The sequence below is a fragment of the Balaenoptera ricei genome, chromosome 17, assembly GCF_028023285.1.
Source record: "Balaenoptera ricei isolate mBalRic1 chromosome 17, mBalRic1.hap2, whole genome shotgun sequence".
In the NCBI taxonomy this organism is placed as follows: domain Eukaryota; kingdom Metazoa; phylum Chordata; class Mammalia; order Artiodactyla; family Balaenopteridae; genus Balaenoptera; species Balaenoptera ricei.
In genome coordinates, this window is record NC_082655.1 from 79,689,968 (window position 1) to 79,705,396 (window position 15,429).

The following is a 15,429-nucleotide window of genomic DNA, read 5'->3' on the forward strand; positions in this document are numbered from 1 at the left end:
GGAGACTGCAGGAAGGAGAGTTTCTATGAGAAAAGAATTTTATAGTTTGTTCAAGGTGAGTAAAGTACTTACTGACAAATATGTATTTATTTTGCATTATTCCCAAGTATAAGGACATTTCCTACAGGGTCAGTGTAACAGGCAGGATGGAGAGACTTGCATCTGAGAGCATAAACATCTCAGAGTGCGTGGAAGCTGATGGACGTGTAATCCACGCATCTCCTAGAAGCAGCTGAAGAAGGCAAGGAAATGGATTCTCCTCTAGAGCCTGGGGGGCGGCGCGGAGGACTCAGCCCAGCCAAACATCCGCAGCCCAGTGACACCCACCTCAGACTTCTGCCCTAGAGAACTGTAAGATAATACATTTGTGTTGCTTTAAGCCAGCAAATCTGTGGCAATTTGTTACAGCAGCAATAGAAAAATAATACAATATTATATACTATTCCTACTGTGTTTCTTTGTAATCAGTGTATAATATTAGTTCTGTTTTCAAAACTTGACCTAAATTTAACATTTGTAGGAGAAATGTATTGGTTATACCTATAAATCCCTTTCAGCAGTTATCAAAAACAATATGCTATTATATTATACCCGCTAACTAGTTGCAGTGTAGCGTTACTCATTATTATCTTAAGACAAAGAGGGAAGCTGAGGCCTGGACTGGGGAAAACTTCGGCTCAAAACGGGGTTTTCAGAAAAATACAAGGTGCTATTAAATTTGAATTTTAATTAAACAGGAATAGTTTTGTTGTTGTTTTGTTTTTTTAGTATAATTGCAGCTGTGGCATGGAACATCCACCGTTCGCTAAATCTGCAGCCCTAGGGCAAGATAATTTTTGTGACCCACGTCTCAGCATCAGTTTCATGCTGAGACTCGGAATAAGAACGCCTGCTTCACTGACTTGTGAAACCCAAGTGAAAGTCAACCGATTTCAAAGCACTAAATTAAACTTTTCAGAATGACGGCTAAGCTAGATGAGTTTTGGTCCGGCCCTCTCCCTGGGACTCCATCCCCGGGGGAGCCGGGTGTCGGGGTGCGGGGTCCCCGCGTGTCCGGCCCGCCCCCAGCCCCGCGCTCAGCGAAAGCCTCTCACGCGCAGGGCGCTCCTCTGGCTGTTTTGGGCCCTCCCGGCTTCCGCCTTCCGGGCGGTCACGTGCCTCGGCCCACGTGACCGGCGCTCCTGTCATTCCCCCGCGGCCGCTGAGGCTTCCTCCTGCCTGTAAGGCCCTTCACGTCCGCTCGGTGCCGAGTCGCGCTCGCGTTCTGGCGCCGCGTCCCCGCCGCCGCTCAGGCCTCCGGACTCGGCAGGAGACCCGACTCGGCGCCCCAGCACGGCGGCGGTCCCGACTCCGGACCGCCGCATCTTCTCGCCGCCTTGGGGTGCGTTGGAGGGTCCCGCGGGTTCGCTGGGTGAGGCCGCGCTCGGGTCGTGCCGTCTGCGGCCCCGGCCCCGGTCCCCGACTCCTACCCCGACCCCGGCGAGGCGAGCTTGCGGTTTCTCCGCTTCCCTGGAGCGCGCTGGGTTCTGCCGCCCAGGCGCCGCCTGCCCTCCTCCGGCCCCGGTTCCCCGATTTCTTGCCTTCCGGGCCTCAGCGGGGTTTTCGAAACTGCGGAGCGTTCCCCGCAGGGAAGGGCAGGGGAGAGAGGGTGGGCGGGTGAAAGGCGTGCTTTCCCCAGGATTGGGCCGCGGCCCTGGCCGGCTGGGGGGTTCGAGTTGTTCAGGGACCTAGGTGACCGCCCTGAGGCACCTTCAGCCGCCGCAGGAGGGGCCGCTGGGGCTGAGCCCGCTTGATTCCAGGTTCCAGCCTGGCCCGGACGGAGGCTGTTTCCACCTGGGCCCAGCCAGTCCGCATTGCCCGTGTTTGTTCATGCAGCACATCCTCAGATGTAGAGGTTACTTCCAAACTGACTAAGGTCATTGGGCTCCTGGAATAGAATTTGGGGTGTGGTTTAAGCTTCTTTGTTGTCATAACTCTGAGCTTATATTTTGTAAACCGGAACTTATAGTTTGTGTCGTGATAAAATCAGGCTTAAGCTTTTATCTTTAAGTTTAGGAGTGAGAATTACTTAAAAGCTCATTAATGTAGGATCATATTATCAGACCTGTCTCTCGTGTTGGCTGAGCCTAAACTGTAATCTTTATTTGTTTCAAAAAATTCTCCCAATATTGATTTTGAAGCTGCTATGAATTTTGATTGAAAAAAGAAAGCTGTGTCTTCTAAGATACTGCATTCCCACTTTGGGTGTTTTAATTTGAGTAAATAATGTTAGAAAGGACATGTAGGTTTTTCATATGCTACTTTAAAATGATGCTTAGTAAATGTGAATAAAATAATTGGTCCTATCTGTACTATGCAGGTTCTTATTTTTTCTCTGTCAGAAGAGGAAAGTTGAGCTCAGCGGTATACATTTAAAATACTTTCCTATTTTGTATGCCTATTCTAAGCATGGTTTCTTAATTCAATATCTTAAATGGTTACTTTAAAAATCTTACTTCCATATTGGTGCCAATAATTAGAAAACCTTTCCTGGAAATGTAAAAACCTACAGAGAACACTTCTGTGGAACAGTGCATAACGGGACAAGATTTGAAATATAATGGCGTAACTATTTAATGTTTAGGATATTTAGTATTTGAGTTGAATGCTTGTAGAGACTAAGGTGATAATGATGCTATTGCTAATAATAATAGTAGTAGTTGTTAAAAAAACAGTCACACCTTGTATTCTGGTTTTACCTTGCATCAGAATTGAAGGTCTGCAGAAAAACATTCAAGATCATAAATTTAGATGACCAACATGGATATCCGGGGCGCCGTGGATGCTGCCGTTCCAACCAACATCATTGCTGCCAAGGCTGCAGAAGTTCGTGCGAACAAAGTGAACTGGCAGTCCTACCTTCAGTGAGTGCTGGTTTGCTGTGAATCATGGGTAATCATGTGCCTTTGCTGCAGACTTTTTCATGGTCATGCTTCTGTGAGAGGAATACTGGAAAAATACTAATAAATGTGGAAGAAAACACTTCCTCCTTAGACTAATTAGCTGTCACAGGGAGACAGCTTCGTGTGATGGAAGCAGCTTGGGGCTCTAGTTGGGAGGCAGCACTGGCCCAGCACTTTTGACCTTCTCTGCCTGGAAAGGGGTACTGTTTGGATGAATGGGGAGCACAGGAGGAGTGTTCAGGCCCTGGAGGGAGGAAGAGGATGATGGGCAGAGCCTGCCCGACTCCCCCCCTGACCCCTGCCCCGTATGCCTTGGTGGTCAGCGTGGGGACGGGTGGGGTTGCAGAAGGGCTCAGACAACCAGCAAAGAGAGCAGGCGTTTGAGTTTCAAGACTTGGGTTTGAATTCTGGTTCTTGCGTCTACTAGTTTGCTGGTCTTCGGCAAATCCCTGAACTCCTCTGAGGTTCACTAAAGTAAATGTGAAATGGGGATACATATTCCATGGGAGCGTTGCTGAAATCGTGTATTTAAAGCATTAGCACAGTTGAATACAAGCATTGGTGTGTTGAATACATTCAATAAATTTTAGTTCTTTCCCCCTCCTTGTGTGTGTTAAGATTTAGCATGTGGGTGTTCTGTACTTATCTTAAAGTGAGTGTTCATTTATCCTTGACCATACTTTATCGTGTTGACTTTACTTCATATCTGTTTATTTTGGTATATTCATAACGGTGAGTTATTAAGGAAATTCAGTTAAGATTTGCATGCATATTTTGAAAAGCAAATTGGGAAAGCTCTAGTTTTATATTTAGCAGTTTGCTTTGTTCTAAGAGGTATATGCAGTGTACCAAAATGATCCCATTTATTTCTGTTAATTTAGTTACTCCTCACACGTTTAATAACCATCTGCCAAGTTTGAGGCATTTTTTCCAGTCTTTGGGGCTACTAAAAGATAAACTTGTAATCTAGTAAGGAGGTCAGGTATATAAACTGATCATTTGGAGATCAGTTGACCATATGTTTAGGGGTCTATTTCTGGGCCCAAGGAACACAGTTTTAAATTCACTGTTGGAGGAATTAGAAATACCTGATAGTTCTATGCAGGAATTAGATAATCACATTTGCCTTTTGGTTGGATTGTTCTTCCCTCAGTGAGGAGGGTAGATTTGTGGATAATAAGCCTGGAGCTAGCTAGGGACAGGTTAGAGCAGTATTCCTGTTGTGGGAATGGCTAGAATTGGGGAGATTGGAGAAAATCTTGGTGATCAGTTTGATGTATGAGGGTGAAAAAGCATCTAGGATGACTTCTGGTTTCCCTGTCTAAGGGCATGGATTATGGTGAGGCCACAGATTCAACGGCAGGAGCAAGAGGGGCTTTCTGCTGTTTTCTCTGGTCATCTGTGTCTGTGTAATTGTTTAAGTCCCCTGTGAAATGAGGATTTTGAGCTCTGTTTCCTAATCTTAGTCCAGAGTGTGTTTAGACTGGAAGGCAAGGAGTTTCATGTTTATAAAGCCCGACTGTTTATAACCTAAATAGAATAATGTTGAACTTGATCATAAAGCACTGGCTGACGGGCAGGTGTTCCCTCGCGTTGGCATTTGGAACGTTCGTAGTTACAGGGAGATTTTTAATTGCTTTCTCTTCTGTTCCTCCTGTTCCAAGGCCTCCCCACTACGTACGTCATAGTCTCCCTTTTTTCCTACTTCTGCCCTTTATTCTGCTGTCCAGCTCGTGGTTTCCTTTATAGAAGCCATCTACTCTGTACGTCTGTACACAGATGCTCCCCACATGTCAGCCGTGTGCCTCTGTTGAGCTGGCTGTGGGGACACCAGTGGGTGTGAGATGTGCTCCCCCCACCCCCAGAGCGCTCACAGCTTGTTGGGGGCTGGACGGGACCCGTGAGTTATCAGTGAATCTGATGCCACATTGTTTTCTGATAGAGTAAAACCCGTGGGAGAATCGCCCAGTGTCAAAGGCCAGTACCTCTCACACATTAACATGTTACTGTGGAAGTCCTGTGCCTTAAAGTGTATTTACACGTGATTAAACTTCTTAATCATTCAGGTAGGCAGTCCATAAACGAATGGGCGTGGCTATTCCGGTCAAACTGGAATCCAGTAAAACTGTCCTGAGGATGCAAGAGTTAAAAATACTGTCGGGACTTCCCTCGTGGTCCAGTGGCTAAGCCTCTGTGCTCCCAGTGCAGGGGGCCCGGGTTCAATCCCTGGTCAGGGAACTAGATCCCACATGCATGCCACAACTGAGAGTTTGAATGCTGCAATTAAAGATCCCGTAACTAAGAACTAACTAAGATGCCGTAACTAAGACCTGGCACAGCCTAAATAAATAAATAAATTAATTAAAAAAAAAAAATACTGTCCTTCCTCTCGAGTTTAAAGTTTAATGAGGAAGCAAACCTTTAACTAAAAAATTAAATAACGAATTGTGGTAAGCGTTAAAATGGAGACATATGTCAAGTTTTCCCAGATAACAGAAGGAGGGAGCGAATCATCACCCAGCAGCACTGGGGACGTCCTCAGGGAGCACATGAAGATGCCTGCGGGGGTCACGGGCAGAGCTGCCGGGAGGGAAGGAGCCTCCGGGCGGGCGGTGGAGACTCGGAAGGATGCGCAGGGCTCGGGGAGCTTCAGGTCGGCTGGTGGGGCCCCGCCCAGGCTGCTGCGGGCCGGAGTGTGGCGCCCGCACGTGCCAGCTGTGCAGGGGCCGTCCCCCCCCGCTTGTCCCTGACAGTCCGCACCCCGCCCAGGCACAGGTCTGCACACCCAGGCCCTGTCCCCAGTCTGACCGCCTCTCTCCAGGTGCCCCGTGCCGCCTGGCGCAGGCTGCCCGCGTCTCACGCGGCCGGGGGTCTCTACGGTCACTGTGCCCCGGAGGTACAGTTTTAACAGGGCAGTGAGAGTCATTTCAGACAATGTGGATCAGACCCGCACGGACCTGCTGTGTAGCACAGGGAACTATGCTCCATATTTTATAAAAACCTATAAGGGAAAAGAAGCTGAAAGAGAATCTCTCTCTCTCTCTCCCTCTCTCTCTCTCTATATATATATAGATAGAGATTTTAGTCTCTCTCTATATATAGATATAGATTTTATACATATATACCTGAGTCACTTTGCTGTGCACCTGAAACTAACGTGACATTGTAAGTCAGCTCTGGTTCAATTGAGCCGCAGCGGAGGTCAGGTCACGCCCCGCTGCCCCCAGCCCTGCAGCTGCTCTGCGTTCCTATAGATTTTATATCTATATACCTGAGTCACTTTGCTGTGCACCTGAAACTAACGTGACATTGTAAGTCAGCTCTGGTTCAATTGAGCCGCAGCGGAGGTCAGGTCACGCCCCGCTGCCCCCAGCCCTGCAGCTGCTCTGTGTTCCTGCTCTCACAGCCAGCTAGCTCACTGCTGCCCCAGCGTCCTTGCACTTGCACTTCTGTCTGTGGAAGTTCCTCCTGGATCACTTGGTTCGTTAACTCCCTTCATTCAGGTGTCTGTGCAGGTGACCTCAGGAAGGCCTTCTCTAATCCAGTAAAATATGTCCTTTCCTCCCTACCTAGCTTTAGGTTTTTTTTTTAATAAACTTTTAGAATCCTGGCATTATGATGATATGTGTGTGTGTATTTTTTTTAAAAGTATTTGCTTTTGTGCTTGTGTATTTTCTGGTTTCTGCACTGGAATGTGAGCTCACGGAGGGAGGGATGTCTAGTTCATTGCTGTGTGGCCTGTTCCTTAAGGTGTCTGGCACATAGCTGGCTGGCAGCTAATGCTGGCTGGCAGCTAATACTGGCTGATCAGATCATGAATGAGCAGAGGACTTGGAGGGGTGCGGTGGAGACAAGCTTTTGGGAAAAGAAGTAACGTACTTGGTAAGTCACATATTGTTCCATGGTAATTTCGTAGCAATTCTGTGAAGTAAGTTTTCTATCCTCATTTTAAAGATGAGTAGACAGCTGCTCACGTAGGTTAAGTACCATGGACGTGCTCATAGGTTTTAGTGAGTCAACTGATTGAAAAGGTTTTTGTTGAAAGCCTCTGCCTAGGTGCTAGGTAGAGCCGCCTTTCAAATTCACAGTCTGACCAAATGAAAGGAGTAAAACAGTCGGGGGGGGGGGTGTGTTTGACAAAGCTGCCTGGCCCTGTAGGTCAGAGGGATGTGGAGGAGGGTTGGATTGGAAGCAGGAAGCCCGTTGGACCGTGGCCATCGGGCTGAGCCACCCCAGAGGCAGGGAAGTGGGGAGGAGACTGATGCCAGGGGGAGGAATTGTGAGGACGGGGCCCGCCCAGACTTGGCTCATCGCAGGAGGGGCCGGAGTCCATGACCTGTTAGATTGTGGGACTGTCAAAGGAAGATTACAGGTGAAATAAGTTAAACACAGAAAGCAAAAACAGGTTCCTTGGGACAAATGCAAGGAAGTTAGACTTCAGAAGGAATGGCTTGCCAAATAAAAACACAAAAGAAAGCTGCAAAATTTCAAGATTACCAAGTATAACCTTCATAGTACACTTTCTCAACGGTAGAAAAACTGCATCTTTTTCATATGATTATCCTATTTAAAAAGGTGTGGCATGCTTTTACATGTCAGCATAGCCAAATTTGGGGGTAAAATTGTTTGAGCTAGGGAGTTCAGGTTTATGAAAAAAGACTTCATTTATTTGGGGGCTGGAACCAGACAGGGTGGCGTCGTTATCTTGGTCTAGCCTGGGGTGCAGAGTGCGTTTTCTCCTGACCAGCTGTGGTACGTGAAGTGCTGAGTCTTAATGGAAACAGGGCACAGTGTCTGTTTTTGCTTCCATCGTCCCATCAGCCTGGCTGGGGGATAGAGTGTGTGTGGGGTATACATTCACGACCTCAGTTCTGCCCCTGTAGGGTGTGGAGTGCCTGTGTCATACGTGTGATCTGTGAGTGGGGCTGGGAGAGGTCAGCCTGGAGTTCAGATCGAGAGTTAGCACTTCGGGTGGGGGAAGAAGATGGAGTGCGGGCTGACTGCTGGGAGGAGGGGGATGTTTTCAGAGAGGATTTGCTCACATTTTTCTGGGTCTGAAGGGAAAGAATATGCTGGAGGAAATGACTGCAGAAAGTTGTATACAGGGGGTTTGGTCTTGATAACTTAGATGGCCAAGTAAATTGGCTTGGGACGGGGATAGGCTGAGACTTGGATGAGGCCCAGAGGTGGCATTTTGGTGAGTGTTTCCTGTGGACCAGGCCCTGTGCTAACCACCTCATGTGAATTATTTCATCCTCAGTTCCGCCCCTTCAAGGCATGTGGTTCTTGTTCCCATTTTGCAGGTAAGTTAGCTCTGGTCGGGGCCTGGGAGGCCCGTGAGCAGTAGATAGTGCGGCTGGACTCAGACGGCAGGGCCGTGGGACGCCAGGGTCTGGTGTCAACCCTCGCAGCGAGAGGAGAGAGGCAGGGCGTCCTGTATCGCTTGCTCCCAGTGGCTCTTCAACTCTTGCTGAACGAAAACCTTGTTCTTTCTTTCCAGGGGGCAGATGATTTCTTCCGAAGACTGCGAATTCATTCAAAGATTTGAAATGAAAAGAAGTCCTGAGGAGAAGCAGGAGATGCTTCAGACTGAAGGCAGTCAGGTGATCAGTTCAGATATTAGACCATGAACCTGCCCCGTGTCATTAGACATTCTAGAAATCTTCTCAATGACCATGTGATAGTCCACTGTAGGTAGGCGTCATAATTTAACTAAAGATTCTTTTTTATTGGAAGACATTTGAGGGATCTCTAGTTTTCTTTGTTAATTTTGGAAAAAATGTCCTATTGAGTATGTTTATTCCTCCATCCTTTTCTGCATTTCTGAAAAATTTTTTCGAATTAGAATAGATTCCTAGCATGGAAATTACTGTTTCAAAGTATACAGTATTTTCACAGTTGCTTAACTTTTCTGTTTTTTTAGACAATTTTTTTTCTACTTTGTATTCTCACTAGAATAACATCTAACTCTGCTGTCCATCAGATTTTCTGATACAGTGCCCTGATTGGCTGAAGGAGCCCGTATACAAATTCAGCCTGATTCTCACAACAATCCTGGGAAATTTGGGAGGAAACATGTCGTGGGTGCCAGTTTTGTTGAATTCTAGAGAGACAGTGACATTGGTGTTAAATCACAGGATGGAGACTGCTCAGAGCCTTCTGATTCCAGTGATTGTACCGAATTCCTGTACTTGTGCTGCTCTGGTATTCTGTTTCCTAGTAAAAGCAAAAAAAACCCCAAAACCAAAAAAACAAACAAAAAAAGCCCCAAAACCAATGATAATATTAGATTTGTCTACGTAACTTAGTCTTTACGGTGTTAAGAGTTGATAGTGGCGAGATCTATTTAAAAATAGTAAACATTTTGACGTCACTAGAAATTATTAAAAAACTGATGCAAACCCTAGTATGGTCCTCCCATACTTCATCACAGTATTTGTAAAAGGCAGGCATTTTCTATAACTGCATCCTAATTTAGGCAAGAGAAATAATATTTTAATGAAATTCCATTAAAATGTCGTGTTTGCACATTTGAAAGCAGTGGTTAATGTTCATTTCATCTTTTCTAGTGTGCTAAGACATTTATAAATCTGATGACTCACATCTCCAAAGAGCAGACAGTTCAGTACATACTCACTGTGGTCGACGACACGCTGCAGGTGGGTGTGCTCTTCACCTGACACGTTTGGTCCTCACCTTTTTGTGTTCTCCCAGTAACAGCACTTCTGTAAGGTTTCACCTAGAGCACTTGTTCCCTTCCAGAGTGTGAGAGTATATTTTTCTTCATTGTGTGAGTTGTCATTTGCTGATAGTGGTAAAGATGGGACTGCCCACACACTGGCTATTTTGTTGTCTTTAGGATGTCGGGGAATCAGTATGTCTTTCCGTATTTCCTCAGAGTTCTGCGTTGGACAACAGCGGTGCTCGGTGCATCCCTTGAGGCTTTCCGGATGCTCTGCCTACTCACAGATGATGCGGCTCTTTTCTTTCAGTCATTCAGCAGATTTCAGTGCCCCTGTGTCCCGGGCCAGGGCCAGGCCCTGGGGGTTTAGTGCTGACTGTAGGCAAGGTGCTTGCCCTCAAAAGCGTGGTGTTCTTGGAGAGCATTTTGGTTCTCATCTGAGACTTTTCCAGTGACGTGAAGTTTCTATTTACTGCTTTGTTGTCCCTAAACAGAGGGCCTCCCTTATTCACAGTATTGTATTTTATACTGGAGTATAGTCTAGGTTTAGATTGTTGGTATTGAGAGCAGTCTTTCTGAAACAGGCCAACTGGCTGCAAAATCCAAGGCCTGTCTGCACGTCTCAGGGAAAAGAGTCTTGAAGACTCAAGAGTCTGCCTGTCTCTTGAAGAAAAGAGTCAGTCTGGCTGCTTGGAGGGCGTCCGTCTGTCAGTTTACGAGGAAGAGCATTTATCGCTGGCCTACTGGGTGCAACCACTGGGCGAACTGTTCCTGAGCACCCGGAGGTTAGGAGGAAGGGTGCTGCCCGTCTAGGGGCCATCGTGTCCCTTACAGGGATGTTGTGATTTTATCAGCTCAGGATGGCTGTCCAGCCTGGGCTGACGCAAGCCTGTCGGAGAATGATCTCTGTCTTTCTCGGCACTTTTTCCTTTAGGAAAGTAAGGTCAGGATAAATGGGGGAGTGCTATGGTCTGCCTTGGTAATCCGCGTTCCTATGACTGGACTAGAATGAGGAGGCCGTGAGCTGGCCTGCAGACCCTGGTTTTGTTGATACGTAACACCCACCCACCCACACTCACACATGCACAGATTCCCTCGATTTTTATACACATTTACAAACCCGTAAATTAAAAACCGTGAGTTCACACAGACCATCTCCAGTTTGTGCCCTCTACCGCCCCGCCCCCGAGTTCATGCCAGCCCCCCGTTCCATGCTGGATTGTCTTCTGTGCTGGCGAGGGGGCACAGTCATCTCGTCCTCTGTTACTCACTTGTTCTACCCATGATACAGAGGAAGTCGGCTCAGAATTGCTGACCCACATGCCCGAAAAAAGCCCTTTGCCTGGAGTTCAGTATTTGTCTGCAGTACTTTGTCTTTAAACGAGGTTGTGCAGAGTATTGTGTTCAAGTTTGTTTTAGTGTGGTTATATTATTTTTCCAGAAATAGTCAGCTTCATTTATTTTTGTTTGTAATCTACTTCAGTTTTTTTCCTCATCCCTGTTGGTTTTATTTTACTATTTTTTATTATGTAAAACGTTTATATGCTTCCAGAAGTCAAAACTATACAGAAAGGTATGTCCCCAGTCCCCCTTGCCCACACTCCCACCTACCTCTTGTAGGTCATAATATTGTAGACTTCTGTTTGTCCTTCCTGTTTTTCTTATTGCAAACAGGTACACATGTACAGGTACACATGTATTTTCTTATTTCCCTCTCTTTCTTATACAGAAATACATACTAGACATAGTCTGTTGTATTTTGTTTGTTTCACTTAGCAATATGCCAGAAATCATTCTATTTCAGTTCAATCTCCCATATTTTTTTTGACAGCTACAGAGGACATTAGTAGATATACCATATTTTACTTAATTGGCCTCTGATGTAATAGCCATTGAGGTTGGTTCAGGTACATATATATTGGGTTTAATAAAGTTTTATTTTTCAAAACGTGCAGTTGGTGGGACCGCTCATGCATCTTCCCAGCAGCTGGGGCATCTCCACCTCTGGTGTTTCTGGTGTAGGTTACTTGAGCTGTTTCAAAAGCCGTCACTAGGTCTTTTCCTGTGGAGCTGCTGACAGGCTGGCCTGGCCAGGGAAGCATGAATCTTCCGTCTCTCAGAGGCGACAGCTGGGGTTGCGAGCTTCCTACCGAGTTGGCCGCCTGTGGCTTTGTTACGAAGACCAGGTTCCTGAGCCTGTCCCAAATTCTGCCTTTGGACCACTTCTTCTTTTTGGCTTTGCCCGTAGATCATTCTCCGGGTCTTTGTCCTTAGTGGCCGACTTTCTGACATCTTTCTTCTTGCCGTCTTTGGGGGCATCTCAAGCTCGGAGGGCAGCTGCTACCACTGAGGCCTCGCTAAGATGTCGGGCAAAAAGCGGTTACCGTATTTTGTAATTAGAAATAATGAAGGTAATAACCTTATGCAAATGTATTTTCTATTGTTGGGAGTGTACTTCACGGTAAGTTCTTAGAAATGGGATTTCTGGATAAAAGAGAACCACATACGCAGCTTTGTTAAGATATCGCCAAATACTCCATTTTGCGTTCCCGCCAGCGTGTGAGAATGCCTGTTTCCCTACAGCCTTGCCAACAGAAGGCGCTGTCAGGTTGTTACATTTTTGCCAATCAAGGCGGTGTCCGCAGTAGGACATCTTCAAGTGTATCGTTTTATTTGTTCTTGTTGACCTGTGTTTATGAAGGATCTGTGGAGAGATTTAGACTTAGGTAGCTGCCATTATCCTTAGCTACTGATTAAACGTATTCTGACAATTGATTTTATTGGTAAAATTTTAACTTTGAAAATAGTCCACCAGTGGAGTTAATGATGACCTACCTGAACTTCAAGTTCTTTGATGAAGTCGTTATCGGAACTATTTCAATTGTTAGTCTAGACTATAATGATTTGTTAACTTAAAGAGATAGTAGTCTACTCCTCAAATAGGTAATTGCTAGCACAGACCAAAGTTAAAACCATTGTATTTAAAAAGATTTGAATGTTGATCCGAGAGTTAAAATTATTGTTTATGTGGTTATTTGTGCTGTTTACCAAATATTGCTACTTAACCACCATGTTTTAGTGAACCAGATAGTGGATTTCAGCCAGCGATATGCAGAGAAAATTTCAGTGACAGAGTTTGCATGATTTCAGCTAAGAATTAATTGTTCCTCTGATGTACCTGCTGGTATGCTATGCTGTTTTTTGCTGTCTTCATCTGCCCCGATTTTTCTATCACCGTGTGCTAAGGGTCACCTAGAACATCTGAGGTGTCTCCAGTTCCCTGTTTCCCTGGCCTGTTTGTAAGTAGCTTGAAGTGCTTCCTGCTGATCCTCCCGTCTAGGGCTGAATTGGGATCTCTCTGCCCTTCCCGATTTTGTTTGTGTGGAAGGAGGGTGGAGGTGTCCAGACAGCACTGAGAGGGCAGGCTGAGGAGAGATGTAACTCGGGTGCTACACTTGCAGGGGGTCTGTTATCGTGGCTCACCTGATTTAAACTAATCATAATAATTCAAGGTGATTTTACTTAAAACTACCTACCCCGGCCCCCATTGTCACCCCCTGCCCCATTGTAATAATAACAGGGAGACAAATCTCATACCGACTGGAAAGAGAAAACACCGGGGCTTCCTTGGTGGCGCAGTGGTTAAGAATCCGCCTGCCAATGCAGGGGACACGGGTTCAAGTCCTGGTCCGGGAAGATCCCACATGCCGCGGAGCAACTAAGCCCGTGCGCCACAACTACTGAGCCTGTGCTCTAGAGCCCGCGAGCCGCAATTACTGAGCCCGCATGCCACAACTACTGTAGCCCACGCGCCTGGAGCTGGTGCTCCGCAACAAGAGAAGCCACTGCAGTGAGAAGCCCGCGCACCGCAGCGAGGAGTGGCCCCCGCTCGCCGCAACTAGAGAAAGCCCGCGCGCAGCAACAAAGACCCAGTGTGGCCAAAAATAAATAAATAAAATAAATAAATTTTTAAAAAAAGAAAACATGGATTGAGGGGACATAAAATGAAAGGCTGAGAAGCAGTGCACAATTGTTAACGTTCTTTAGGAAAATGCATTCTGATCAGTGATGTTTCTTTCTTTCTTTCTGGTTTTTTTTTTTTTTTTTTTTCTTTTAGGAAAATCACCAGCGCGTTAGCATTTTCTTTGACTATGCTAAACGTAGCAAGAACACCGCCTGGTCCTACTTTCTGCCGATGTTGAATCGCCAGGATCTCTTCACTGTTCATATGGTAAGTTTTGAATTGGTCACATTTCTGATTCAGGGAAGAAATGCACCCGGGCCGGTTGTGACTTGGTAACGTCCAGTACCCAGAGGAGTGACTGCTCTGACGTTGACTTTTCAAAGCAGCGCTTCCTTACTGGTTAGTAATGTGGGGTGTTGGGAGGTCAGAGGAGTCAGGGTTGCTTTGACACAGTTCAAGTTGGTAGAGCATTTGATGAACTCATTGAGATAAAAGCCTTTGGTAGGGCTTCCCTGGTGGCACAGTGGTCAAGAATCACCTGCCAGTGCAGGGGACACAGGTTCGAGCCCTGGTCTGGGAAGATCCCACATGCCACAGAGCAGCTAAGCCCATGTGCCACAACTACTGAGCCCGCGTGCCACAACTACTGAAGCCCGCGTGCCACAACTACTGAAGCCCGCGTGCCTAGAGCCCATGCTCTACAACAAGAGAAGCCACCACAATGAGAAGCCCGCGCACCGCAACGAAGAGTAGCCCCTGCTCGCTGCAACTAGAGAAAGCCCGCGCATAGCAACGAAGACCCAACACAGCCATAAACAAACAAACAACAAACAAATAAATAAAAATTTTAAAATAAAGCCTGTGGTAAATTCACATGTGCAAACAGCTTTAGGTGGTCTGTGACAGAATTAACTGCATTTTACTATAGAAATTAAATTTTGCTTTGAAGCAGCTGTTGTGTTTAATTTTTATTTTAATTAAGTAGTTAATTAATTGCTTTTTAATATCTTAGATACACTCCTGTTTTAAACTTAGCCTGAAAGGCTATCTTTGGAAGTGTTAACACTGAGCAGAAGGTCTGAGAGGACGATCAGAGAATCAGTCCTTGTACAGGCCTTTTCTGTTCCTAGCGCATTGTGGGCTGCAGGGGGCGCTCCTGAGGCTGCATTTCGTTGATGTCTTTACATTTTCACAGCAAGATCCACTGTCAGTGAAACAGTTTTGAGCACACGCTTTCTCTTTCTCTCCATATATATCTATATTCATGTATGTTCGTATATTGTATGGAACATTCGTAAAAAATTAAAAAGGAGGACTCATGAAATAAACTATTTTAAAGAGTACTTTTAAAAAAAAAACTAATATATTTTCTTCTTTCAAATCGTGTAGAGGCTTATTTTCACTGTCTGGAAACATGATTTAAACATTTTCCTAATTTTGATGGTCTTATAAAAAAAATTGACAAATATGTTAAAGACCAAATACACATTTAGGGTAAGATTCATCATTATTCATGGTGTAGCCAAGTCTGTGTTTCAGTTTCTCTATGATTTCAGTTACTTTTGGCTAATCTTTCAGATTTTGAGTGTCAGATGGCCGCTGGTTCACCCCGTGCTGGTGAAGAGCTTGTGCTGGGAGGGGAAGCGCCGGGCCTCGCGTCCCTCTGTCTTTGCCCTTTTTGCCTGTGCTTACACTGCTGGTCATCTTTTCAATTTCCCGTTTCCTTACAGGGATCCTTTCGTGTCACCTACCTGTTTTGTGACAGGTCAGTTTAAGTTAGATAGCGTGTCCGTGAACTCACTTAGCGAGGCACGTGAAGACGACCGCGTGTCACTGCAAAG

At 46.0% G+C, this 15,429-nt stretch overlaps 1 protein-coding gene and 1 long non-coding RNA gene across 7 annotated transcripts in view; both read left to right on the forward strand.

Annotated features, from left to right (window-relative positions):
• Nucleotides 1-415, forward strand: part of LOC132351493 (uncharacterized) — a 30,608-nt gene extending 30,193 nt beyond the window's left edge. For all 4 annotated transcript variants that reach the window (XR_009498360.1, XR_009498358.1, XR_009498359.1 and 1 more), the window contains one exon: nucleotides 108-415. This is a non-coding gene — a long non-coding RNA (uncharacterized LOC132351493). The remainder of the gene's footprint in view (nucleotides 1-107) is intronic.
• Nucleotides 416-1,168: 753 nt separating this feature from the next.
• The window catches only part of ATP6V1H (ATPase H+ transporting V1 subunit H), a 62,123-nt gene continuing 47,862 nt past the window's right edge, over nucleotides 1,169-15,429 (forward strand). For 2 of the 3 annotated variants that reach the window (XM_059901273.1, XM_059901274.1), the window contains exons 1-5: nucleotides 1,169-1,381; nucleotides 2,749-2,903; nucleotides 8,443-8,545; nucleotides 9,512-9,601; nucleotides 13,742-13,855. In XM_059901273.1, coding sequence (XP_059757256.1) covers nucleotides 2,791-2,903; nucleotides 8,443-8,545; nucleotides 9,512-9,601; nucleotides 13,742-13,855 — 420 coding nt within the window. In that variant the 5' untranslated portion in view covers nucleotides 1,169-1,381; nucleotides 2,749-2,790. Of the gene's footprint in view, nucleotides 1,382-2,748; nucleotides 2,932-8,442; nucleotides 8,546-9,511; nucleotides 9,602-13,741; nucleotides 13,856-15,429 lie in introns of those variants that run through there. The other variant, XM_059901275.1, reaches the window with a different exon arrangement.